This window comes from Lotus japonicus, chromosome 3 (assembly GCF_012489685.1).
Source record: "Lotus japonicus ecotype B-129 chromosome 3, LjGifu_v1.2".
Classification (NCBI taxonomy): domain Eukaryota; kingdom Viridiplantae; phylum Streptophyta; class Magnoliopsida; order Fabales; family Fabaceae; genus Lotus; species Lotus japonicus.
This window is the reverse complement of record NC_080043.1, coordinates 26,339,769-26,367,136: the sequence shown is the minus strand read 5'-3', so window position 1 is coordinate 26,367,136 and position 27,368 is coordinate 26,339,769. Positions and strand designations below refer to the sequence as shown.

Sequence of the window (27,368 nt, the reverse complement as noted above, 5' to 3'; positions counted from 1 at the left end):
GAAAACAGCTACTACTTGATGTTTTCCCTCTTCAAATAAACTGCACACCCATCTACGTTACTAATAAACGGAGAGATCTAGACCATTGATTCACCATCTCGGAGCTCTGTAGTTAACAAAGAAAGGGGCAAGTACTCAGTTCCCGCCATTTCTTGATCCTTCGAAACCCTGCTTCAATCCGAAACCCTAACTCTCTCTCTCTCACTCTCTCTCTGTTCCTCTCTGCGTGCATCAATGGAGTTTCCTCCTCGTGGGTGCTTTCTTTCTTCCATTTCTCATTCGATTTCTTTCTTTCTTTCTCGCATTTCCTTTCGGTTAACGCAGAATCTCTGTGTCCATGAACGATTTGAAAAACCTGAATTGCATTCTTGCAAACAGCGAACGATGTCCAAAATCGACGAAGAGGGAGAAAGAAGATCCCCAAGCCACTGTTGTTATGGCAAAAGTGGGAAAGCGAGAACCAGAAATTCGTTGAAGAGAAGATGCGAGAAGAAGATGCTTCCGCCGGTGCCGGTAATGGAAAAGAAGAATTAACGGTGGAAACCGCCGAGCCTTCCTCTGATCTCACCGTACCTCTGCTCAGGTACCAAAAGGAATGGCTAGCGTGGGGTTTGAATCAGGAAAATTCTCCTGTTAGAGGTGGAATTCTTGCAGATGAAATGGGAATGGGGAAGACTATTCAAGCAATTGCCCTTGTTCTTGCCAAACGTCAAGACTTGCGACAAACGGGTCGCGAAATTGAACACGAATGGGTGCCTTCAACCTCAAGTCCTTTTGTTACAGTGTTGCCTGCAATCAAAGGAACGCTTGTTGTGTGTCCCCCGGTTGCTGTCTCTCATTGGGTCAATGAAATTGATCGCTTTACTTCCGAAGGGAGCACTGAGGTGCTGGTCTATCATGGAATTGATTTAGTGAAGCCCCGGGACCAGTTCTCGAAGTTTGATTTTGTTATAACTACTTACTCTATTGTTCAGTCTGAGTGCAAGACGGCCATGAGTGAATGTCTCTATTGTGGAAAGGTGTTTTTGGAGCCTAATTCTCGTCAAGACCATGTTTGTAGGCCTGATGTTAGAGCTGAAAGACAGCCACTTCTACATGCTGTAAAGTGGCAGCGGATCGTATTGGATGAGGTGAGGACATTGTGTTTTGAAATGCATGGAGTTTCTTTCTTGTTTTACTATTGCTAGTAGTACTTATACTTTGAGAAAAATGAAGAAAAGAATGGATTGTATAGCTCAAACTAAGTATTTCATAACTTAAATTCTCATACTGATTTCTGTATTATTGTAGGCATTGGGTTGTGGCTTATGAATTCTCATATCTATTTTATTGACCATGGATTATATAGCTCAAACTAAGTATTTCTTAACATAAATTTTCATACTGAGCTCTGTTTTATTGAAGGCGTTGGTTTGTGGCTTGTGAATTCTCATATCTATTTTATTGACCATTTCTTCTTAATATGTTTTAAAAAATTAGGCGCACTATATAAAAGATATAGATGACAGCACTACTGAAGCAGTTCTTGCTTTAGAGTCTTCCTACAAATGGACATTAAGTGGCACTCCCCTTCAGAACAATGTCGGAGAGCTGTATTCTCTGGTAGGTTTGTCATGTTTTTTCTTTTTCTTATGTAAATCTGAAATATATTAGGTTTGTGTCTTGAAGATATTTTAATTGCAATTCCATGTATGTAGGTGCGGTTCCTGCAAGTTACTCCTTATTCCTACTTATTGTGCAAGGACTGTGATTGTAAGATTCTTGAGAAGGAAAGGTATGATAATTGATTATAGTCAATGAGCTTGATGGATTAGCAGTCATTACTTATTTTTCATGTATACAGACTTGAGATGTGAATTTATGACTCAGAGAGAGCTCAATTATTAACTTGTTTGTTCTGTTTTTCCCTGTCTTGACTTTCTAAGGAATGAATATAACAATGTCTCCTTTTCTCATAGTATTTCATGTTGATTGATGACCGCTTCAATGAATTACGATACACCCTATTTTCTTGTGAGTAACACTCATGGAATAGAGCAACTGCTATTTTCTTGAGAGAACATCTTCTTATACCTAAGAGATTTTGGAGTTTCAACAACATTTTTATATTTGTTGTTACTGATTTCGTTTATCTTACTATTATGCTAATGTGTTGTTTGTGTATGTGTTACCGGAGGCGTATTTTCTGCCTGCTGTGCTCTTTATTGTAAGTTCTGTTTTATAAGTTTGTAAAAGGAAGTTTTTGGCTGGATGGATGACAAGTAGCTAGTAGCATCCATTGAATATAGTGAGTGAGTGATCGGTTTAATATCCTACATACGCATGTCAATATACATTTTCATAATGCTTGATGTTCTTGAATTGTTAATTATGTGTTTGTTATCTTGATGCCTTTATACAGAAATGAAAAATGTTCGAAATGCAGCCATGGTACTTCAAGGCATTTCTCTTGGTGGATTAAAGTAAGTTCTGCAGTTTATTAGTCTTTTTGGTCTTTACCATCTTAAATAAAAAGACAGAGAAACCATATCTTCAATTTTCAGAAATTGTTTGAGCTGACATATTGACACATTCTTTGTTGATATTTTGTTATCTTGATTAGTACATTGTCCATAAAATTGAAAGTGATGAGAAAATAACTGTTATTGCTTAAACACAAAGTTTTGAAGAACATAGTGCTAAGGCGCACTAAAATAGGCAGGGTTGCTGATCTTGCGTTTCCACAAAAAATTGTAAGCTGTTTCCTATGTTCTGTGGTTAAGTGCACAATTTTTTAAACAGAAAGATATACATATATATATTTCATCTATATTTCTCCTTGCAGATTTCATTGAGAAGAGTCTACCTGGACGTAAGGGAGCAAGACTATTACGAGTCAACATCTATTGAATGTCAGAAACGGTGTAATATGTATGTCACATTCTTTTCCTTATCATACAATGAAAATATTGTAAGGCATATTATTCATAAAAAGTAATTTTCCTTTGACAAGTAATAAAAAGCCTATTGGGCTGGGACTGGGATGAATTCCAGGAGTTAATTACCAAGCTATTCATGAAATAATCCAGAAAGGAAATTTAATTATCTTCAACAGTGCCTTTTTATCTTCAAAAGCCTATTGGGGGTTTTTGTTTTGTTTTCCCCATAGGAGACATGTTTTTGCCATGTCTCTGTAATCTTTTTTACTGTTTTGGGCCGAAGTTCGTATATTTCTTATCAATATATTTGGCTTTCCCAAAAAAAATCTTGCTCTAATCAATTGTAGTTGAATTTGGGGAGCTCCATCTCTTGGCCATGCATAATTCTAATAGTTGTGGACGGACATATCTTCAGTATGGAAACAGATACATCATCCCTGGGTTGGTTGTATTGATATACTTTTTCCTTTACAGATTTAATGCATGCAATTTTGCGGTGAATCATCATGCTGATAAATTTGGTCTCCTCACGGAGCTGCGTCAGGTGGATAATTGTTGTTTCATAAATAAAAAAAATTAATTATGCTTTTTTCATCTGTGATACATATTGTCTCCCTTCTAGTTTGGATAAATATTGATGAAGAATGATATACTTTATGATCATGGACATGTTGGAAGTATTGTCCCTGCATGACAGGGTGAGAGAGAGATGTGATAGTTATTATAACAGAAATCAACTGGAGTTGTTACAGTAACTGGACCGACCTATTGACCAGAATAGAAGTTAGTTTTAACTGCCTATATATATATAATTATATATATATAGGGTAGTCTGGAAAAAAGAGGCATCATTTGTTTTGTATAGGTGTGTATGAGCCTCTTGAATTACTCAGTATTCTTAGAATTTGTGTTGTTCTCTTGATTAACCTACATTGGGTTAGTTCTGAGTTGATTCTTCAATAACAAATTGATTCTTTCTCTAAGTTCTGTTTACCAGTTCTATCAATGCATATTCTTGAAAATTTGAAATTCTTAAAAGTTCCAACATTTTAACTTTGACCATGTCTCTAATGATCTCAAATAACATTTAACATTAAAATCTTGCACAGGAAACGCTTATATTACTACTACCATTAGTAATCTTTTGTGCAAATGTCATGATGATAAACTGAAAAGGCTATATAATATCAAGTTATCAACAACAAAAACCTTGCCCACTATATTGTTATCTTGGATTCTTGAAAAATATGATTATATACTCTTTTATTTTTCAGTCCATGTGTTCTATGTGGGTATAGGTATTTGGAAGTTTCCCTTATTTACTATCTACAAGAATTATAAAACTTTGCAGGAGGCTATACACCTGTCAATCTCTCCTTTAATGTTTTCCTGCCCATTAATCTGTTAAGTACAATGACTATTTTGAATTGGATGGATTTTTTGTTTTCTTTTCTTTGCAACGCACGGCTGTGGTTAAGTTTGTTAAGAAAACTTCCAGATTTACATTTGTCCTCCTGCCTAAATGTACAGGCTGTTGATCACCGATACCTTGTGGTAAATTCTAAACCTGCAGCGTTAGAAGGGGGAGGTGTGGCAGAAAATGATGGTACTGTTGAACAAGTATGTGGCATTTGTGATGAGCCAGAGGAAGACCCTGTAGTAAGTTTGTGTTTTCTTTTTTGAAAAAAAATTGCGTTGTTTTGTTTCATTTCACCTTTTTACCTAGTCTTATACTGTATTTAGAACAATAATTATAGCTAATTTTATTATGTTAAGTACATCTAGTCATTGTTTCAGGTTACCTCTTGTGAGCATGTATTTTGTAATGCATGCCTAGTAGACTTCTCTGCTTCCATGGATCCAGTGCTATGCCCCTCATGCTCTCAACCAATAACTGTTGAGATAACTTCCAGTAAGGATGTCAGTGGCAAGTCTAATGATACAGCCATTAAGGGTTTCAGATCATCAAGCATCTTATACAAAACTGAGCTTGAGAACTTTGAGACAAGCACTAAAATAGAGGCTTTGGTATGTATCACAAATTAGTTACATGAAAACTGTTTTATGGCTTATTCATGGCTTTTAAAGGTCTGAACAGTTCATGGCTTATAATCCATGTTTTTCCTTTTTTTTTTTCTTATAGCATTGTTCTCAGTAGCAACAATGGGAACTGATGGATAGATAAGTGTTATAAAGGCTGCCAGATGGTTTGATATAAACTCGTAGTTGATAAATGGAGTTGACAATCTGAGAAGGATGGACTGGATTATGCATTTTTTAAATTCAAATGTAACATGCTTGTTAGAAGAAAACTGAATGTTTGTTAAAACTTAAAGACGATGTTGCTAGCCTTTCATTTTTTACAAACACACTAGCATTTGAGTAAACAGTGAAGCTGAAAGGATTCTTCTAAAATGGCTGTGGATAAAAATAATGCTCTTATTATTTGTTTTATTCTTCTATATCTTCTGTTCTTTTCCTTGCCTTTTACTATCTGGCCATTCTCTTGTATCTGAACGAGTTGAATGATTGTAGAGAGAAGAAATAAATTTCATGTTTCAAAGAGATGGTTCTGCCAAAGGGATTGTTTTTAGCGAATTCACATCATTCTTGGATCTTATAAATTACTCTTTGGTCAAGGTAAAATTGATTGCAACGTATTGTGTTATTAATACATGTAAAATACATCAGGATGATCACATTGTTAATTGCAGTCTGGAGTGTCTTGTGTTCAATTGAACGGATGCATGTCATTGACTGCTGCCATTAAAAGATTTAATGATGATCCAGACTGCAAATTTTTTCTCTTGAGTTTGAAGGCAGCTGGTGTGGCCCTCAATTTGACTGTAGCATCACATGTAAGAATCTCTTTCTATCATTCCTTTTGTCATTGTTAAGCTCAACCTTCGTTTGAATTTTTATTGAACTTTTGTTAAACAAAGCTTTTTATTGAATTTTTGTGGCTTCATTTGTTGGGTGTGTTCAGGTTTTCCTCATGGAGCCTTGGTGGAACCCAGACGCAGAGCAACAGGCTCAGGATAGAATTCACCGAATAGGGCAAAATAAACCTATAAGGTTTCGTGCTCTCAACATTCTCAAAAGTTAATATAGCAGCAGATAAGTTAGTCCTTTCTTCATGATCTGACCCCACCTTTTTGTAGAGTTGTGAAGTTTATCACAGAGAACACCGTCGAGGAGAGGATTCTGGAGCTGCAGCAGAAGAAGGAAGCAGTGTCTGAAGGGTAATTGTGAACAGGGTTGAGATATTGCGATATGTGAAATCATGTTGTCAAACAAAACACACACTTAGCCTTGTTGATTTCTGTTTTTTTTTATTCTCTCTCCCTCTACATTCACAGGCTAATAAGACGGCTCTTCTGAAGCTTTGGGGAGATTGAAACCGTCCGAGATGATGAACCTGTTTGGATTTTAACTGAAAACTCCAGGCTAAAATGTAAAAGTAACTCCATGTTTCATTTTCCTTAACCTGATGCAATGCATCAAAATTTTGATAGTATGTCGTAGCTGACATTTGGCGAAATGCACTTGATCACGGTAAATAGGCTTGTAGGGTCTGAGCCCACTGTCACATTTTTTAGTATGTTTTGTTTTCATTGATTGAACAGTAAATACAAAATGTAACTTTGCTAGAACTCTAAGAACTATTAGGGAAAAAAAACTACAGAGAAAAATTGTTTGATTTTAGTCCATAGAGTTTTAATTGAAAGTGCATGGTTCTTCAAGTAAATTTTACGTGGCCCCATGGTAGCTGTATTCAGTAATTAGTAATTCAAATGTTGGATTGGGTCGATATTAAATAGAAATTTGATGTAATTCAATCTAGTTTAAATTTGATTGGTTTTTTTTTCTAGTGCTAGTTTTTTTTCTTTTAAAAAGATACTTCCTAAATTTCAAAATAACTTTTAAAATAACTGTTTAAAAAGAGAAGAAACACGCATATTAAGAGAAAAATTTACTATGCACAAGGAAAAACTTGTGCATAGTTACACCTCTCTCTTTTGACCTGCTACTTCAGGTTTTTTGTATTTTTTATATTTTGCGAAAATTAAAATAATTAATATATTATACAATTATTAAGTAAATAGTTAGGCAATGATTATGATTCATTTAAGATTAACTCATGTGGTAAATAAGTAAGGTAAATTTGAGAAGTTAACAAATTTTAAATTTTTTTTAAAGAAGTTAAAACATCAGTTAACCATTAATTTTACTCCAACTTACCCCATCTACCCATCCATATTCCATTCAATTAGATCTAACACCATCCATATTCTCAAACTCCAACTACCCAAAATCAAAAGCCTCCAGAACTTTCATCTAAGGTTCCAAGCTCCGCCGTTCCAAACCCACAACTACCCATCGTGTCAAATCTTGTTCCAAACCCACATCCCCATCCAGAACGTTCATCTAGGGTTCCAAGCCTGCATTGTTCGAAACCCACAACCCCCATTGTTCCAAATCTCGTTCGAAACCCACATCCCCCGTCGTTCGAAACCCACACCCAGATATTTATTGAAACCCTCCATCCTTCCCATCGGCTCTATTCGATCGAGGGTCTGTGTTTTTTTTTTGTTGTCGTCGCCTATGTCCAAACACATGCCTCAGTCGAAACCCAAATTTGTTCTTGTGTTTTCCTCTATAGTCACTTCTGCCATGGCCATCGTGAAAGGCATTTTTTCGCTCCTTTATTCATGTCTACCGATTCGCGTTTGGGATGTTTAACTGATTCGCGTTTGGGATGTTTAGGGTAATCTGGGTTAAATTGATTTGGTGGTTTGGGATGTTTAACCAAATTAGGGTATTTCGGGTTCGAAAATTGGGGATTTTGGTTAAGTTGATTTGGGATTTTTTCTAAATTTGGCTATTTCGTCGTGCCTGGAATTGAATTAGTGGTGGAATTGGTTGTAATTGAATCATTTTCTGGGTAATTTTCGATTTGGGGATTTTGACTCATCTATGTTTATAATTTATTTGATCTGATTGAAATGCATATAAACATGTTTTCTTGTAAGGGTTATTGTAATTGAATGCATATTAACAATTGTTCTTTGTGTTAAAATTAGGGATTTATGGGCTAATCATCTCAAAATCAAATGAGAAGGAAGTTGAAGAAGTGAATCCCAGGTGAATCTGGGAGTGCTTGACGGAGCTGTTCAGCATGGTTGAACCCAGTCGTTTGAGAGGGCTAGTGATTATTTTTGGTCCGGTAAGGTTAGTGGGCCGATCTAACCTTTTATTTTGGGCTCATCCTTGATATTAAAGTTTTTATTCGTGCCTCCTTTTTTTTTGCCTCATTTTTTTTGTCCTCCTACTCCTTTTGGGCCTAATACAAATGGGTATAAGTCCTTCCACCCCGCCACCGTTGAAATTTAATATTTAATATTAAATACATAGTATATAAAATTTAAAATGGAATATTTAATGAGAAAAAGGATGATGCACCGACGGTGTAAAGTTTTTTTACACAGTCAACCAATCAGATTTTAAGGATGTGAGAAAATCTCTCTTTTTATTCAATTTCATTAATTCATTAATTGACGTGGCACATCCTTAAAATCTGATTGGTTGACGGTGTAAAAAAACTTTACACCGTCGGTGCATCATCCTTTTTGTCATATTTAATTTTGGGTAATCAATAGTTATTATTTATTTATATTTAATTACTAATTTTTATAGGTAATTGTTAATTAATTTTATAATTCATAATTATTAATTAACAATTAAATATATTTTTAACATCAGTTCTTCTCTTCCACAAATTAATTTTTTAACATCATTTCTTGCCTTCAACAACTAAGTTTTTAACATCAGTTCTTCTCTACCAGAAATAACATTTTTAACATCATTTGTTGCCTTCAACAACTATCTTTTTAATATCAGTTCTTCTCTTGCACAAATTTTCAGCTTTGATACGATGACAGACATTGGACGTGATGAGGCTAGGGTGGTGGAGCCTTTTGATCCAACATCACTCTGCAGTGATGTTAACCAGATTAACGCTACTGCTATGGGTCTTGCTGGGTCGGTGAATGCCGCCTTGATGAAGTTCCAACATGTAGACACTCATCTAGAGGAACTTCACAACATTCAGTAGGGGTGCACATGGGTTGGGTTGGATGGATTTTTAGGCTAATTAAGATCCGAACCGATCAAAATTGTTTGGGTTGGGTTGGGTTGGATTTCATGAACTTTTACCTTCGGACCCGATCCAACACAATCCGACGATCTTTGGGTTGGTTCGGATGGGTTAATTGGATCGACATATTAAAATAATAATAAATTTGGAATATTGAAAAAAAATAGAAAAAACTAGTAAATTTGTTATAGTACCATATAACATAAAAATGACACAAAACATTGTACTAAATAGCATGAAATAGTATTACATAAATGACATATAGTCAAATACCATGAAAAACAACTACGACAATGAAATCAAACTAATCAATACGACAATGACATAGATACTTAGAATTTAGATGTCTTTCATTCTCCGATATGCCAAATAAAATTGAAACAAAGAGTGAAGACTATGTAAAGTGAAACCGTGAAATAAAATTAGGGTATTAGAATTTTGAGGTTGGATAGGTAAAATTATTAAAAATATATATCAAATAATATATTATTATTGTATGTTTGGATTTCGGGATGGGTTGGGTGGATTATTATTAAATCCGATATCCGATCCGAAGTTGATTGGATTGTAATAAAATCCGTCCGATTGACCCGTTTACCCAATCCAACCCGCATTTTTTCCATTGGGTTGAGTTGGATCGGGCAGGTTCATTGGATCTACCCGACTCATGTGCACCCCTAACATTGAGGCTGGGATGCAAGCTAATATGGAGAGGGTAGACAAGTATTTGAGCATGGTTGAGCAACCAGTCGTAAGAAAATCAGATCCTAAAGGTGGTAGTCAATCTAAAGGGACTGCATCTGCTGGTAGTATTAAATCTAAAGGCACTGCATCAGATCCTAAAGGTCGTAGTCAATCTAAAGGGACTGCAAGTGCTGCTGGTATTAAATCTAAAGGCACTACATCAGCTGTTGGTAAAAACAAAAGGAAGAAGACAAGGGCTGCAACTGAGGTCCTGAAAACGAAATATTGAACATTGATTTTGATCATACTGGTGCTGATTTTGAGAAGGATGAAGGTGCATTTGCTGGTATCCAAACCCAACAGAGTGATGCTGCTAGTGCTGAGAATATTTGCACTCCAAAGACTCCAAGAAACCCACCCTTTCTTACACCTTGGTTACAAAAAAGCTTTAGAAGTGCTACATCAGTAGAGGTAACTTTCATTGTTTGATAACTCCTTAATTTTTCTTTGTAAATCACTTCCTAATTGTTTGACACTAAATTTGCAATATTGTAGGGACTTGTTGGAGCATTTGTTAGGCAAGATGTCGAACAAACAAAGCAGAAGCTCTTTCGTTCCCCAACTTCCACCAAAAAGGCTTAAAGCTCTACTCCATTTGAAACTTCTCTCCCTGGCACTAACAACATGATCGTGTTAACCCAAGCAAGACTATACATTCGTCCTGCACCTTCTCCCCTTGTTCTCAACGTAATCATGGAAATTTTAATTTATTTTTTGGATATAATCTGTTGAAATAATCTTCATTCTTTGTAATTAACTTCTGTGAAATTTTAAACTCTTTTTAAAATCTAAATTTATTGTCTTGTTATCTTTTGTAATAATTAATATTTAAATATTATTAATTAACTTCATTATTTATGATGGCAGAGTGCCAATTTAAAGTTTAACCTCCCTTCGGAGTTGGACTAGGGTCATTTTGAAGCTCAAGCTGCTATTTACTTATTCCATAAGGACAAAGACCTAGAGTAAGTAGATGTTTATTTGTAATCTGTTACAACCCTGTTTACTTACTTACGTGTGAAGCTGATGCTGGTAAATGTAATTTAAATGTTCTGCTTTGCTATATCGGGGAGGTTTTGCTAACAATGGGTCCTTATGAAGCAAAGAGAAAGGATTTCGATTGCTTGTTTCCTGGTCAACAAATTAGTGAGAAGGTGATTTACTGCTTAGAATGATCATGCTTGCATTTAAGCTTATTGTTATAGAAGACTGTTCTTTCATCTGTTGTTTGGTATGTTTGTGTATATCACTCTTGTTGCTGTCAAGATATCACGTCAACAGAGCTATCTCCTAGATGATACTATATGGTGCATTCCCCCATCATTTGTGGTAAGAGTTCAGTTATATAGCAATTTTCAGATCCCTTTTTTTAAATTGGATGAAAATATTGTATGAAAATATTTTATTGATGTCTTTGCTGTTTTTTGGCTCTAATAGGAGGATGTTTACAAGGGTCTTTCCATTGAGAAGTTGGTTAGGGCTTACTTCAACCCCTTCATGGCTCCATACCACACATTAAGATATGTAAGTATTGGCATAGTTATTGTACATGTATATTTGGAGGGGGTTTGCAAAATGTCTGTCACCATTTAATATACTTATTTCATGTGTAGATTTATGTTCTTATGAAGAATGACTCGGGGCATTGGTATTTGATGGTCATTTCTATTGTTGAATATGTCATCTATTACTTTGATTCTCATCTCAATGTGGAGGACATACCCATAAGATGTGCAAGCATGCGAACAATGGTACTTGATTCTCTCACTTCAATATCTTAATTACATTATTTATTGTTTAACATCTAATTTAGGGTAATTCTTATGTTTCTCTGGCGTGGCAGTGTGATACACTTGTATAAATGATGAGTTCATCAGAAAAATATGTTGAAATGGATTTCTACTGAAAAATGGTAGACTTCCATTCATGGCAGCTGAGGGAAGCAAGGGTAATCCCCAACACAGGAAGCAGGTTTGTGTATAATGAAAAATGGATTATATACGTAATAATGCTACTGTTTTTTGAATTTTGACTAACTATTTCCTCTTATGTTTACTGGAGGCATGATTCAGCGATTTGGCTGCTGAGTTGGCTTGAGATGGGGGATGGGTTTAGCCCCAATCATAGTGGATATGTAAGTTTTCTCAAGTAGATTATCATCCTAAAACATACCCTATACCCTTAATTAAAGTAATATATGTGGTTGTATTGTGAATTGTTTTCATGTCTTTTGCCCTTTATTACATTGACATTATGTCAACAATTGTCTCATGCAGTCTATTTCTATTAATTCATTATGTTCGTATGTTATCTGATATAGCCGAATGATGGTGTTGTGCATATATATTTTTTTCCATCTTTGATTTTGTTTATGTAATTATGCCACTTGTTTGGTTGACCTTACCTTGACAACTATGCCACATGGATTATTTGTGGTAGTACAATGCATTGAATTTCCTATGGTAGGCAATGCATAGTATTACCATTTGTTAGTACTAACTTTTGGATATGTATTTAGTCCCCTTCTCCTTAATATTTATGTATGATAATTGTGTTTGCCCCAATTTCATATATAGAATTTCTGAGTAGTAGCCCATCGATAGTATTGGCTCAATTTCATATCTAGAAGTTCTAAGTAGTGACCCATTGATTTTATTGGCCCAATTTCATATATAGAAATTTTGAGTAGTGGCCCAACTTGGTTATTGGCCTAGTCTGATCAAAGCAATTTGATATATGTCATTGTGAAAGTGGTTTCAAAACTAAGCTTGGTCAAAGAACCATTAAAGAATGCTATTAATGAGGGTCATTGCTGACAATTTTATAGGTTTCCAAGTTGCATACATGGCCAAAATAGCATTAAAGCCATGCGGTTTCCAAGTTCATTTTATTGTAAAACGTCAGATTGGAATTAAAGCCTTGCGGTTTCTAAGTTCATTTTATGGTAAAACGTCATATTGGAATTAAAGTCTTTCTCCCATCCACACTAACACCCCACCAATTCCCATTAACTCTAATAACCCCCCATCAACAAACCCTTCTATATAATCTCACCCTCAAGTCCCTTTCTAGCACACAATCCCCTTATTTCAACACATCTACCTTCCACACTTTGTTTAGTGAAGAAAAAATGGCCAGCTCTAGCCACATCAAGGAGGAGCCCATTGAAATTTCTTCAGCTGATTCAAATCCTGAATATGAGGAAAAGATGATATAGCCAGAGGTTCAGCAACCAAGTGAACGTGAAGTGAGAGAGAGGCGTTTTCCTTTTAACCCTAGATTCAACATGGATATTACGTCTTCTCAGTGTTCAGCAGGGCAGGCCTTGGTAGTGAAATTGATTTTTTTTTATTCATTTTTTTAGCAGGGCAAACCATATTACGTCTTCTCATTCATTTTTTTTAATTTCTATTCTATTCTAAACACACATTACTTACAATTACATAACTACAAAAAATGTTATTATAATAAAAAGAATACTTTTAAGGATGAATGTTATATTATATTAGATTATTTAGTTTAAATATGTAATCCAAATATGACTTTGTTGTTTTTTGTTGTTCTTAACTTTGATTTATAGGGCATACCCGCTAGATTTGTCAGAAAATGGATGTCAAAGAGGTATTCCCACGTCGATCTGGAAACCAAAGATGGGAGACGCTACAATGTGAAGCTCATTTGGCACTGTACAAGTGTCTTCACGTGTACATATGGAGAAGGGTGGTATGAATTTGTGAAGGACCAAAATTTGAAGGAGCGTGTCAACATAACTCTTATGACAACTAAGTTATGTGACACTTATGCGGTCACTAGTCTTACGTTAAATTTGGAAAATTAAACTTCATTCGAATAATTGAAAATAAAGCGGAGTTAATCAAAACAAACAAACATCACCAATACAATGGTGATGAACAACAAAAATCCAAATTTAACGTAAGACCACAAAAGTACAATACATCTAACGATGATGTCGAATAGTGACCACATAAGTGTCACATAAATTAGTTGCCATAACAGTTATGTTGTCACCCTCCTTCAAATTTTTTGGTCCTTCACAAATTCATACCACTCATCTCCATATGCACACGTGAAGACACTTGTACAGTGCAAAATGAGCTTCACCTTGTAACACCTCACATCTTTGGTTTCCAGTTTGACGTGGGAATACCTCCTTGACATCCATTTCTGACAAACCTAGCGGGTATGCCCTATAAATCAAAGTTAAGGACAACAAAAACAACAAAGTCATATTTGGAAGACATATTTAAACTAAATAATCTAATATAATATAACATTCATCCTTAAAAGTATTCTTTTTATTATAGTAGCATTTTTTGTAGTTATGTAATTGTAAGTAATGTGTGTTTACAATAGAATATAAATTGATAAAAATGAATCAGAAGACGTAATATGGCCTGCCCTGCTGAAAAAATCAATTTTACTACCAAGGTCTGCCTTGCTAAAGACTGAGAAGACGTAATATCCATGTTGAACCCAGGGTTAAAAGGAAAACGCCCCTCTCTCACTTCACGTTCACTTGGTTGCTGAACATCTGGCTACATCATCTCTTCCTCATATTGAGGATCTGAGTCACCTGAAGAAATCTCAATTGGCTCCTCCTTGATGTAGGTTCTCTACATTAGAATAACACATTAACATTATTGCAAGTGGGGAATTGTTTTAATATCTGCCTTAGGGTATCCATACACCCGGCGGTTGCAATCATCACAAGTTATGTATATTCCAGGTTCTCTACCAACAAAAACAACATATTTAGCCATTCCCTCACTAAGTGGTGGTGATACCCTACGTTGTCTTTACATTTTTTGGAACTGGTTTGTAGATGTGTCCTTACCGTTGGCTATATAACTAAGTATATTAAATATTTAATGTGGTAAATGTATTATTACTCCACCGAGTGGACAACACTCTGCAAGCTGCCAAAGCTGACACAGAGTACTGCCACATAGTACAGAGACAGAGTAGGCTTTAAACCTACATCTATCATCAGTCGACAACTGTTTCGGTTCAAACGTTCAAAATAAGCTTTTCACACTTCACGTGCTATGTTAGCTGAACACGCAACATGCGTGTCAGCAAAGAAGGTAAGAAAAAAGAAGAAGACAAAACAGAGTACTAGTCTTTTAATAAAATATAAAAAAATAAATTATGTTACCAAAATTTCATTTAAATCATTATTAATTATTTATTTAAAAATATTAAGTATTAATTAATAATATATAAATTTTAATTATTACAGAAGATAAATAGAAAATAAAATTATATTTTAAATTTTGATTATATTCTAAATTTTAATTATTACATAAAATAATATTCAAATAATTTTTATTTTTTTAAATATAAATATTAAGTATTAATATTTAATAATTTATTTTTTAAATATAAATTAAATTAAATTAGAGAATAAATTTTAATTAATATTATTTAATAAATTTTAATTACTAAATTAATAATTAAGAATTACAAAATTAACTAACAATTAAATATAAAAATTATTAAGTAATATAAATAAATAATAATTATTGAATACACAAAATTAAATATTCCATTTTAAATTTTATATACTATGTATTTAATATTAAATATTAAATTTCAACGGTGGAAGGGTGGAAGGACCTAGACCCATTTATATTAGGCCCAAAAGGAGTAGGAGGACAAAAAATAATGAGGCCAAAAAAAAAGAGGAGGCACGAATAAAAACTTTAATATGGCATCAAGGATGAGCCCAAAATAAAATGTTAGATCGGCCCACTAACTTTACCGGACCAAAAATAATCACTAGCCCTCTCAAATGAATATGTTCAACCATGCTGAACAGCTCCGTCAAGCACTCCTAGATTCACCTGAGATTCTCTTCTTCAACTTCCTTCTCATTTGATTTTGAGATGATTAGCCCATAAATTCCTAATTTTAACACAAAAAATAATTGTTAATATGCATTCAATTACAATAACCCTTACAAGAAAACATGTTTATATGTATTTCAATCAGATCAAATAAATTATAAACATAGATGAGTCAAAATCCCCAAGTCGAAAATTACCCAGAAAATGATTCAATTACAACCAATTTCACCACTGATTCAATTCCAGGCACGACGAAATAACCAAATTTAGAAAAAACCCCAAATCAACTTAACCAAAATCCCTAATTTTCGAACCCAAAATACCCTAATTTGGTTAAACATCCCAAACCACCAAATCAATTTAACCCAGATCACCCTTTCCCCCTAACCATTTACAATATCCACAAATTTCAACCCACAAACACCCTAATTTCGAAAGACATGCCAAAACCCCAAATTAATTTAACCTAACTTACCCTTTTCAACAAATCATTTCCAAAATCCCCAATTTTCGAGCCCAAAATACCCTAATTTGGAAAAACATCTCAAACCCCCAAATCAATTTAACCCAGATGACCATTTTCCCCAAATTATTTCCAAAATCCCCAGATTTCAACCTAGAAATCCACAAACTTTTACAAAATCACTAAACAGGAAGCAAGAGTAGAGAGAATTGAAACACATACGCATGGGAGAAAGTGGTAAAGGCGACAAATCGGAGATCTGTGGACGAAGTCAGACCGGATTTCATAAATTGGAAGTGGCGATGTGGATCTGATACGCGAATCGGTAGACTTGAATAGAGGAGCCAAAAAATGCCTTTCACGATGGCCATGGCGGATGTGCCTATAGAGGAAAACACAAGAACATATTTGGGTTTCGATAGAGGCATGTGTTTGGACACAGGCGACGACAACAACAAAAACACCAACCCTCGATCGAACAGAGCCGACGAGAAGGATGGAGGGTTTCAATCGATATCTGGGTGTGGGTTTCGAACGACGGGGGGTGTGGGTTTCGAACGAGATTTGGAAAACGGGGGTTGTGGGTTTCGAACAATGGAGTCTTGGAACCCTAGATGAACGTTCTGGATGGGGGTTGTGGGTTTGGAACAAGATTCGGCACGATGGGGAGTTGTGGGTTTGGAACGACAGAGCCTTGGAACCCTAGATGAAAGTTCTGGAGGCTTTTGATTTCGGGTAGTTGGAGTTGGAGAATATGGATGGTTTTAGATGTAATTGAATTGAATGGAATATGGATAGGTAGATGAGGTAAGTTGGTGTAAAATTAATAGTTAACTGATGTTTTAACTTCTTTAATTTTTTTTTAAATTTGTTAACTTCTCAAATTTACCTTACTTATTTACCACTTGGGTTAATCTTAAATGAATTGTCATAATATTTGTATAATATATTAACTATTTTAATTTTCGCAAAATATAAAAAATACAAAAATCTGAAGTAGTAGGACAAAAGAGAGAGGTGCAACTATGCACAAGTTTTTCCTTGTGCATAGTAAATATTTCCCATATTTAGTAATGCAATTAATATTGTTAACTTTTTAAATATATTAGTATTTGTTTTCCTAGTTTACCCGTTAAAGTCTATTATTATATCTCTTCATTTATTGTTCACGTAGGAGTATTATATGGAGAAACATCGATAAATGCTCTCTTGAAATTCTAAATGGACAATTATATAAATAAATATTTTTTCTCTATGTAGACAGTTATTTTGAAACGGATGGAGTATTAAATAAATCATATACATATTGAATATAAATAATTCAATGTATGAAGTCATAATATAATCCATATTAGAAAAATTCTCCGAATTCATACGAAAAAATGCATAGTTCGATAATTTACAATAAGTTTATGCCTTAATTTATAATGCAATACATATATCTTAATTCATATAAATATTTTACTTAAATATTTTGTAATTTTTTATTCAAATACATTTTTTTATGAGTAAGCTTAAATTATATGATAATTTTATAAATATGCAAAGGACTAGGATGATAATTTCATAAACGAAATATATAGCATATGTGTGTGTGAATTCAATTTAGATTGAATTGGACCAATTTTCAATATTAAATCTAAACAATAATCCCATGTAAAAAAAACCCAATTTTTTGAATTAGTTTACTCTTTAAATTTTGTATTGACTTTTTATTTTTATTGAACTGAATTGGTTGATAAACATCTCTAACTTAGGGGAGGGCTACATGTTTAACATGATGGTCAAGATAAAGATGCAGAGTCTTGATCAGCTAGCGCGTTGGCACCACATCCGCAATAGCCTATCCACCAAGTTGACACTGCCAACACGTTTGATAGAAGAAGAAAAATCATTGGTGAATCAGCATAGTAGAGACATTCGAGAAACCTTACAGATTTTGTGGCTGTTTTTATCGGAAAAACTATCACAACGACATAACCTATTTATTATTATTTTTTGTGTAGTTTATTTTTTATATATTCAACCCATGTTTAAAAAAAATAAATGTACTTGCAAGTCACAAGTTTCACCTACGTAAAAGACAATTAATGGGCTCATAATTCATTTAATACTTAAAGGTTGCTCAACAACACTTATAAGTTATCATTGGTCACTCAAATATTAGAGGAAGAAAGTTGGGCCATAAGGCCAAAACAACTTACAAAACAATCCATTAACACTTCCCTCCTAACTCCTCGATACATCTAAACTGAGTTAAAACTAAGGGAGATCAAAAGAAAAAAACTACTTGCAAGCATCCCAAGAGGATTCAGACTCATAGAACCCAACCCATGAAAGATGAGTCAGACAAACCCTAGCCTTTGGGGTCTCCAAACCCTATCCAACCACATTAAAGAGGTGTCCGGATGGTGGCGGAGGACCGCCCGCGGTTCTAAAGCTCAACTCAAAAGATGATTTGCTGCAAACAGAAGTGAATATTTCATATTGAACCCCTAAATGTTGCTTTTTCTAGGCTCGTTTAGTACGTCATATTAGACATGATAGAATAAGCTTATATAATACATTATGAGCTTATCCATTGCTTGGTGCTCACATTGTATTATATAGACTTATTCATCAATCCACTCTTATACATTAAAATGATGGATTATTTAATTCATCATATAGATGATGTATAAAGCATGATAAGAGTATGATGCATAACATACATGAAAATATTCAATCAACCGCCAACAGCACCACCACCATCGTAGCCACCACCGCCGTTATCGCTGCCACCACCGTTGCCACCATCATCATTATCACCCCCACCACCACCACCACCACCATCACCGCCACCACCACCAACCTCCACCACTACTGCTACCACCATCACCGCCGCCACCACCACCATGTTCCACCACCGCCACTATCATAGTTATCGCCACTACTACAACCACGCCTCCACCACCACCACCACCACCTTCCAATACTACCACTACCACCACCACCTTTCACCACCATCGACACACCACTACTACCGTCAAAATCCACCACCTCTATCACCTCTACTACCACAACCATCTCCCTCCACTGCCGCCACCGCTTAGCATCATCACTGCCACCTCTATAACACCGCCACAGCCTCCACCCTCCATCACCGCCACAACTACTACGTTGCCACCACCACCACCACACTACCCATTACCACTATCTTCACCACCCATTAACATCATCCTCATTTTGATACTATCTATCATTATTCAATATTTAACAAAGCACATCGTTATATTAACTTAAACAATATGATAAATTATACAATGTATGACCAAACGTTGTATAGTATTAAATTTTTATCAGTCCTTATCCTATCAGGTCTAATACAATCAGACTTTATACCATCAGACTTTACACTATACAACATACCAAACAGACCCTAAACATTGTCGGCTCTGCCGTCAAGCAGTAAACATCTCGCTACTACCGCATCTCTCTTTCAGTTGGGCTGGTCCATCCTAATCCCTTTCAAAAACCCATAATGGTCCAACATGCATTAAAACCAATAATCAATTTAAGAACCGTGACTCATGGATAAATGGGCCAGCATGAGACTTTACTCTTGAGTCTTGACCCATAAACTCAGCTGAAATGATTCATACTTTGTCGGCTAAAACAAACCAAAAAAAGAAGGTTGTAGAAAGAATGAATTGAGCAAAAGCAGGAAGAAGCAGGTGGAAGAGATGGGAAGAAGCGCGTTGAGCGTTCGGCATTAAAAAGCAATGAAGAAGAAAGATCATGATCATCAAACCTGCATTCGCGTTTTATGTCGACTCGCAATTAACACGCACACTCATCCCACGCGCTCAAATCAATCAATATTAACACACACTCACACATTGCTATAACAATTTCTAGGGTTTCCATTCCCAAATCCCAATCGAATTCGAATCGAACAATGTTGCAGCTTCTGTACGGTGCGATTTTCGGTGAAATCTTCATGATTCTGAGCTTCCTATTCAAGACTCCGTTCAGGAAGCTGGTTATCATCACGTTGGATCGGGTCAAGCGAGGTCGCGGTCCTGCTGTAGTCAAAACCGTCGCCGCCACTTTGCTGCTGCTCCTCGCTTCGTCACTCCACAGCGTCTACAAGATCCGCCGTCGCAGTTTCGAAGCTGGTGGCGGTGGCGGTGGCGGTGTCGTTAACCCTACCGATCAAGTGCTTATGTCGAATCACGTTCTCGAAGCTTCTCTTTTAGGTAAATTGAAACTTTTGGTTTCGTTTCATTGTCAATTTTGATGGTCCCCTACACTCTGCAATGTGCTATGCTTTCAATTTATTTGCCTAACTTGAATTAGCGAAGTTTCTAAATTAAGCTCTTATGGGATTTGATTACACGTGTTGAGCAATACGCCATTTTCATAGTTTAGTTCTCGAAAGTTTTTATTTTTTTATTTATCAAAACAGGCATGAAAAGGGTCATTTTTCTACCAATTTGGTTACTGGATAACATAAATTATATATATGAAATAATCTATTATACTAGTCTATGGAAATATAAATTTAAATTCATAAGTATTTCAAAGCAGTTCCTAAATTTAGACCCTTTTTTTGAAAGAGTAGGTTATTTTATAGAATAAACATTTATGCAAGAGTTAGAGATAGTTTATGTAAATAGCTTACGGCATTTTTTACCTTATTTTCATAAGATGTTCATATGCTTATGAATAAGACATTATGCTTATCTGGAACTTATTTTCATTGTATTTCGATAAGTTTATCAAATTAGCTTATGCATAGGTGCTTATGGTGCTAAGCGCTTAATTAAGTTAATTTATCCAATCGCACAATTAAATACATGGATGAAATTGCCAAATAAATTGTATTTTTATAGACTTTTTTACTAGAATGACTAATCGGAATACAGACTAAAATGATGTTTTACTCAGCTTCTGAAAATGTTAAGCCTTAGAAGTGATTTCAGAAGCTATTATTTAGAAAATTCACAGTTATTGTAACATCATTTCATTTTTTAAAGCAAGTTTTCATTGAGAGGTTATCCAAACTGGTTTTGTATATGGAATTCATGTTTTTGCTTTGTTTCTGTAATTTGTATTTCTTCTAATGGTTTTTCTAGTGTATTAGTTGTTGAATTTGTTTTTTCACGTTTGTGCAGGTTTTGTTCTGTTCCTTTCTCTGATGATAGATAGATTGCACCATTACATTAGAGAGCTTCGGTTGCTGAGGAGGGCTGTGGAGTCTGCGAAGAAACAAAGCCGAAGCTTCGGTAACGGTATAAATGGCATTGCAACAGAGCAAAACAAGGCCTTGATGGAAGAAATTGCCACATTGAGGTCCAAAGTTAAGGAACTTGAGTCTGAATGTGAGGTGAAAGGAAGCAGGGCTAAGGGCTTGGAAGCTGAGGTTGAGACTCTTAAGAAACAATCTGAAGGGTTCCTTATGGAATATGATCGCCTCTTAGCGGAAAATCAGAATCTTCAGAGTCAATTGTAGGGTATTTGATCAGAACTCTTACAATGTTGATAACAAAAAGAACATGTGATTATGTGAAAGTCCAGATATCTAGCAAAGTGCATGTTTGCATAAGAGAAATAGGTCACAGTTGGATATAGTTAAGTTTATAAAGAAGAGAGAGATGCTATGCAGATAGAGTGAGTTGGCTATACTTAAAAGCAGATAATCAAATAGGCCATGTTATGAGCATTTGATAGTATGAGAGTTGACAATACAAGATTAATAGGATATATAGAGGCTGATAGTATATAAGAGCCTGTGTTTATTACTGTATAAGTAGATTGATAACTTTGTATACACAAAGGCTTTTTTAATGACAAAATTATCCTTTTACAAACTGTTTTGAATTAAATAAATTACATCTCTGATGGATTTCTCCCCCTCTAGATTTTCTCACTTGAAATGAATCAATCTGATGGTGAGATCAGGAATATCAGTTGGCAGAAATTATCGTTTGTTGGATGTTTTGAGAAATGTTTATAGAGAAATCCTGTTCCCAAAGAGGGCAGTATTCTTGATTGCTATTGTTGTTGATTCCAGTGTCCATTGTGCTGTTCAGCACCTTCTTTCTCTATGACAGCCAGATCTAAGTTTTCTTATGTGTTTGTTTGAAAGCCAACCTCTAGCATTAGGCTTGTGGTGAGAGCATTCTCTAGTTTCCATGAGGTTGTAGGTTGTAGCATTGTTAATATGGTACGAAAAAAAAATGTTATGTGAAAGACTTAAAGCGCAAAAATTCTGTCTGTTGGTTTGGTCCTCATGCTTCTAACAGAAATCACAACCATGAAAGCTGCAGTTGTGATCAGAAAAATAATAGGTCTGGTGAGGACATGGAACAATGAAGCTGAAGGGTTGGAAAAACATGAAAATTTGGAATTGATTTCGGTTCTTTGATAATAAAAATAGAGAGAATTTAGTTTGGAACTACTGTCATAGTTACAATATTGTTGAATGGCCTTCATCCATAAACCATCGTTTCTTTATCCCAGTCTCTTTTTCTTGACGAATTATTCCAGTCTCAATCTCTCCTCTTGTATATCTCCACTAGTGGGCCGAATTTCCTCATCTAGGTATGTTCTTTTTTGTTGACAAAAAACTAAACAAGCCTTCACATACCCAAACAAACCCTTCAAATACCAGCCCAATTCAGTGAAGGGAAACTTTTTCATGGACACATATTTCAGTGTAGACGCTCCTATCAGCATTCAGCATGACAGAAAATAGAAATAAAAGAAAAGTGGTAGATGTAAAATATGAACATACGATACTTGATAAGATAAGAAAAATGAATTAGAGAGAAAAATGAGTTTGAAAAATGAATTAGAGAGAAAAATGAGTTGTATGTATAGTGTTTAGACTGTTTGGATTCTTAAAACAAGATTGTACGGAATTACGGGATACTTATAGATTTATTTAAGCATAACAATAGCAAGGGTTCCTTTGGTCACAAGCGTTTATCACATAAATGCTTATTTAGAGGGTCTCTAATGGGGTTGTTTAATCCAGTTGGAGCACTTAAGCAACGTTGCTTATTTTGGAGTACTATTGAAGCAACATGACGTGACAGTCTGGTTGCTTAAATTTAAGTAACAGTTGCAACAATTGTTACTTATTTAAGCAACGGTTGCTTATTTTTTTTCTTCTTGCTTTTTGATTAAAAATTTATAATTTATCTTTCATTCATGAACTTGAATAGTGGCATGACCTTAAAATAATATAAATGAGGTTTAGTGAGACCTAAACAAAAGTAAAATAAGTAACCGTGGTTGGAGCGAATTCGACTTGAGTTTCTTAAACCTCATGGGGCAGTTTAGGCCCACTAGAATAATGTTTAAGCAACCCAACTAGGAACCTTGCATTGAAGAGACTCTTAATAAGCTAATTTGAGAAACTTATTAAAATAAGTTGAAAATATGTTATGGATAGGTATAAACGCTTATAACTATTGTGAATAATTTATGAAAATAAAATACGTTAAAAAAAACTTATGAAAATACGCTCAAATAATTTTTCCAAGCACGACCTAGATTTTTTTAAAATCAATTTTAGTGTTTGACTGGGTCTGCATTTTGGAATTATTTTGGGGATAGAAGTCTACAACCAACTTCACTTATCTTTGACCCCAAAAAATAAAAAAGTTACCTTTTCTTGTATTTTTTGTGTTAGCGTAACATTTCAAACAGCCACTTATATCAGGCACCTAGAACTATAATTCGCATATTCGAGTTTAATTATTTGTCCTGGAGTATGAGAGAATCAGTACTAAAGCAAATTTAGAAAACAATTAAGGTTGAGATAATTTGTGCGGATGCGGTTAAAAGAGCAAACAACAATGATAAATAAATTATAATTCTGAAATCTGAGGCCATAAGCAACGTAGATGCTTCCTAATAAGGGCATAAGAATCATGTTATTAGAAAGCATTTAGAGTGGAAATTGTGAAAGAGTACAACTTTGGAAATAAACTAATGAATTTAAATTTTGAAAGAAGCTAGTGCCTTCATTGACCAAAGTTTCTTTTTTTGCTTAGGGGCCAACAACTGTATCTATTCTCTAACCATACAAGATTGAAGTCTGATTTATATTTAGGTCACTAGGTTCTGAATATTCATATAACATTAGCCCAACCTAGCGGGGGTTGACCAAATTTTCCAACTCCAAACTGTTTCAACTTGACCAAGATATTTTATTGGATTTAGTTACTTTAGCAGATAAAATATCAATGGTTGAGTTTACAATGAAATATACCCAATCAATGGTTATTTTAATTTTACATTTGTTGTATTTTCAAATGCTCTCACTTTAGATAGAACAATCAATTCTTCTCTATGTGCATTAATCTTCATGTGCTGTGATGGAAACCCACCTGCTGTAATATTTGTTGCATATTGACTTTGCTTTTAAAGCTGCAACTTATTTTATTATACAGGGTTAGGTGCAGAAGGGTTGAACTTCATGACTAGATTTTACCTTTTAAGTAATTGGAGGGTTTTGGAATGTTAATTGTAGACCTACCAATACCATTGACAGATAAAGAGTATGGCATGGACAGATAGATACCAAGAGAGTAAACAAATATAGATGGCAGGGCCAGGACAGTGAGAGACATTGCAGTAAGTCACTTCATATCCATTGGAATCAACCAACACAAATCAAGAAGAGAGGATGAGACTTGAGAGTTTAAAACTCAGGAGCCATTTGGGCCCTGCATTTTCAATTTCTCTATTTTCTATATTTACTATTTCACCAAATTGTGAAAAAACAAAAGGTTTTATTTTGAAAGGGTTCAAGGCAATTAAATCAGAATCGCCCACCCAATTTAAAGCATGTTTGAAATCTTTTAGAGGGTGCCTCTTGGTGAAATATAAGGTTGTTGATATGTGACCTTATGGTTACATGTTTGAGCCGTGAAATAATCTCTGTAAAAAAAATGCAGATTGTCTATATTAAATTTATAAAGTAGTTGCGGCTCCTTATTGAACCTAGTGCACAACGGGAGCTTTATAGCAACAAATTTGTCATTTTTTAGAAATCTTTTCACAACTAATTTTAAAAGTGGAGAAGCTTCTATGAGTACTTTTTAAGTTTTAGAATCATTCGGAGAGAATAGAAGTTAATAAAAATATACTAATAATTGGACTAAAGCCATTAACTGCAATACACATCCAATGGAACATTGAGAGAGTAAGAAAAGAAGATTTTTCAAATTAATTGAATCATAAAAAATCCAATGTTGAAGGAAGCAGCATCTCAGCAATGCCCTTCTCAAAATTGAAACAATTATCATCTACAATACTAACAACATCCCTACACTTATAATCCTCACAAAAATAACCACTAATTCTACCACTAACAATGCATTTCTCCAATTCAACATCCAAATCAACTTCATCCCTAGTTGAAACACCTGTTTCATTCCCTCTAGTTGTGATCCAATTCTCATCATCACCATTCCATGCCCATCTTGGATTCCCAGAACACACAGCAAGACATCTGATCCTATCAGCAGCCGAATTCTCATTCTCAAAACTACTTGTCTGACCCAAATTGCCTAAGAAGAAACCTTCTGATGAATCTGAATCTTCCACAGAATTCCAAAATCGTTGCTCAAGAATGCTGGTTGGAGAATCAGATTCCTGAACTTGCTTACCATCTGAATTGAATTCTGCAAGAAATGGATGCTTCAGAAGCTGACCACAACTCCACCTCTCCTTAGGATTCCTCATGAAACACTTCCCTAAGAAATCCTTTGCTTGCTCCGACAGAAACCCAGGAATCTCCGGCGACTCGCCGGAGTAAGCTACACGGTAAAGAACATTGACAGGGTCTTCCACATTAGTCCACGGCGCGAACCCGGTTGCGATTTCAACCACCGTGCACCCAAGTGCCCAAACATCACAAGCATACCCCTGTGCCTCCCCTCGCGCCGCCTCCGGCGCCATGAACATCGGTGTGCCGGCAATCGGCGCCGCCGGAGACTCTGCGGCGAATTTAGCACACCCAAAGTCTCCAATTTTAACAACTTCATCTTCACCGACCAAAATATTGCTACCTTTAATGTCACAATGCACCACCCCGTTTGAATGCAAGTACTCCAGCCCCTGAAGAATCTGCCGTGTGTACTCCGCGATCGCCGCCTCACCGAGGCGGCTATTCGCCTGAGAGAGGGTGCCGAAGGGCATGTACTCCATGAAGAGATTGTAGTAAACCTTGTTTCTTTCCGTTGTGATGTCGCAACCTTTGTAGGTGACTATGTGGGGAGAGGACAGAGAAGAGAGGATTTTCTGTTCTCTCTGGAGTTGTTGTGACTGTGGTTGTGACAGCGGAGCTGACTTCACGGCGGAGATGGAGGAGGAGTGGTGAGAGGCGGCGAGGTAGACGGTGGCTGAAGAGCCACGTCCTATGATGGCGCCTCTTGTCCATGCCATGATGTTCTGTTTTTGTTTGTGTTGTTTAGGCTCTGTTTCAGAGTACAGAGTGTTTGGTTTGATGTTGCGGCCTTTATATAATAATGAATTATGGGCACACTTTGAGTTTTTAGTTAAGAGGGTTGTTTCATTGGTTGGTTTACTTAATAATGAGTTATAGCGAAAAATACTCTGTTTTCAACACTCTTTTCAATATTCTCTAATTAATCGGTTGAATTCGTGTGTTTCATTCTTTTTAAGTGTATTTCGGATAAATTTTAACTAATCAAAAGAGAGTGTTAAAAACGAAGTGTTACTAGTATTTTTCTTGCTTAATTAGTTGAAGCTTTCTTTCTCTTTCTCTCTCTATCTCTAGAGGTGGGAGAGTGTTACTTCAACTGTGAGTTTACAACGTGTCCAAATTTGGGTGGTTGTGGTTGCTTAGTCGGCAATGGCTTGGTGAGTGACAAGTGGATACGTTTGTAAGCTTTGAGTCTTTGAGTGTGCAAAGAGTGATTAGTACATGGATTTGGGTCTAGTTTGTTGCAAGTGAAGGGGTAGAGAGATTATGAGTCTGGGTTAGGTGATTAGAGGGGCAACCGGGATTACTTGTTTCATATCATTTTATATTTTTGCCAGATGGAAGTGACGAGTGACTAGTTTAATTGGTTTATTTTCTATTCTCAAATTGAGTGTTATGTATGACAAAATTATCATTGCAAGAGTTAGTCTAATGGATTTTTAGAGTTAGAATAGAATTAACTTCGTTGGAAAGTATTTATTTTATCGGTAATGTT

At 35.4% G+C, this 27,368-nt stretch overlaps 3 protein-coding genes and 1 pseudogene across 20 annotated transcripts; 3 read left to right on the top strand and 1 right to left on the bottom strand.

Annotated features, from left to right (window-relative positions):
• The first annotated feature begins 51 nt into the window (after positions 1–51).
• LOC130743848 (ATP-dependent helicase rhp16-like) lies at positions 52–6,653 on the top strand (annotated as a pseudogene). The gene is made up of 15 exons (XR_009021492.1): positions 52–250; positions 379–1,130; positions 1,480–1,602; positions 1,698–1,774; positions 2,402–2,452; positions 2,603–2,732; positions 2,825–2,910; positions 3,393–3,462; positions 4,449–4,577; positions 4,716–4,946; positions 5,454–5,558; positions 5,633–5,776; positions 5,905–5,993; positions 6,080–6,160; positions 6,278–6,653. The product of XR_009021492.1 is annotated as an ATP-dependent helicase rhp16-like (transcript).
• Positions 6,654–7,201: 548 nt separating this feature from the next.
• Positions 7,202–18,169, top strand: LOC130748468 (uncharacterized). 17 transcript variants are annotated; one of them, XR_009022700.1, is made up of 11 exons: positions 7,202–7,863; positions 8,003–8,150; positions 8,844–10,230; positions 10,315–10,506; positions 10,687–10,973; positions 11,086–11,148; positions 11,257–11,343; positions 11,433–11,570; positions 11,663–11,790; positions 11,892–11,953; positions 17,907–18,169. XR_009022700.1 is itself a non-coding variant. In XM_057601688.1 (5 exons), exons 1-4 carry the CDS (start codon positions 11,053–11,055, stop codon positions 11,678–11,680), a joined length of 339 nt encoding a protein of 112 aa, XP_057457671.1. In that variant the 5' UTR covers positions 10,980–11,052; the 3' UTR covers positions 11,681–11,790; positions 11,881–12,134. The 17 variants fall into 17 exon arrangements, 1 of the variants encoding a protein (XP_057457671.1); XR_009022699.1 differs by lacking the exon at positions 17,907–18,169 and adding an exon at positions 13,400–13,859; XR_009022701.1 differs by lacking the exon at positions 17,907–18,169 and adding an exon at positions 12,647–13,267.
• A 1,614-nt stretch (positions 18,170–19,783) lies between these two features.
• LOC130748467 (uncharacterized) lies at positions 19,784–22,001 on the top strand. Its single transcript, XM_057601687.1, has 2 exons — positions 19,784–20,387; positions 21,306–22,001. Exons 1-2 carry the CDS (start codon positions 20,087–20,089, stop codon positions 21,641–21,643), a joined length of 639 nt encoding a protein of 212 aa, XP_057457670.1. The 5' UTR covers positions 19,784–20,086; the 3' UTR covers positions 21,644–22,001.
• Positions 22,002–25,349: 3,348 nt separating this feature from the next.
• Positions 25,350–26,637, bottom strand: LOC130748036 (mitogen-activated protein kinase kinase kinase 18-like). Its single transcript, XM_057601122.1, has one exon. It carries the CDS (start codon positions 26,590–26,592, stop codon positions 25,381–25,383), a length of 1,212 nt encoding a protein of 403 aa, XP_057457105.1. The 5' UTR covers positions 26,593–26,637; the 3' UTR covers positions 25,350–25,380.
• Between the last annotated feature and the right edge of the window lie 731 nt (positions 26,638–27,368).

What these genes read in the sequence shown, in the direction of transcription:
- LOC130748468 (XM_057601688.1), top strand. Translation starts at nt 11,053, where the DNA reads ATGTTTGTGTATATCACTCTTGTTGCTGTCAAGATATCACGTCAACAG. An exon ending in GCATTCCCCCATCATTTGTG is followed by an intron (nt 11,149 to 11,256) that starts GTAAGAGTTCAG and finishes TGGCTCTAATAG; the next exon opens with GAGGATGTTTACAAGGGTCT. An exon ending in CATACCACACATTAAGATAT is followed by an intron (nt 11,344 to 11,432) that starts GTAAGTATTGGC and finishes TTTCATGTGTAG; the next exon opens with ATTTATGTTCTTATGAAGAA.
- LOC130748467 (XM_057601687.1), top strand. Translation starts at nt 20,087, where the DNA reads ATGTTGCAGCTTCTGTACGGTGCGATTTTCGGTGAAATCTTCATGATT. An exon ending in TCTCGAAGCTTCTCTTTTAG is followed by an intron (nt 20,388 to 21,305) that starts GTAAATTGAAAC and finishes ACGTTTGTGCAG; the next exon opens with GTTTTGTTCTGTTCCTTTCT.
- LOC130748036 (XM_057601122.1), bottom strand. Translation starts at nt 26,592, where the DNA reads ATGGCATGGACAAGAGGCGCCATCATAGGACGTGGCTCTTCAGCCACC.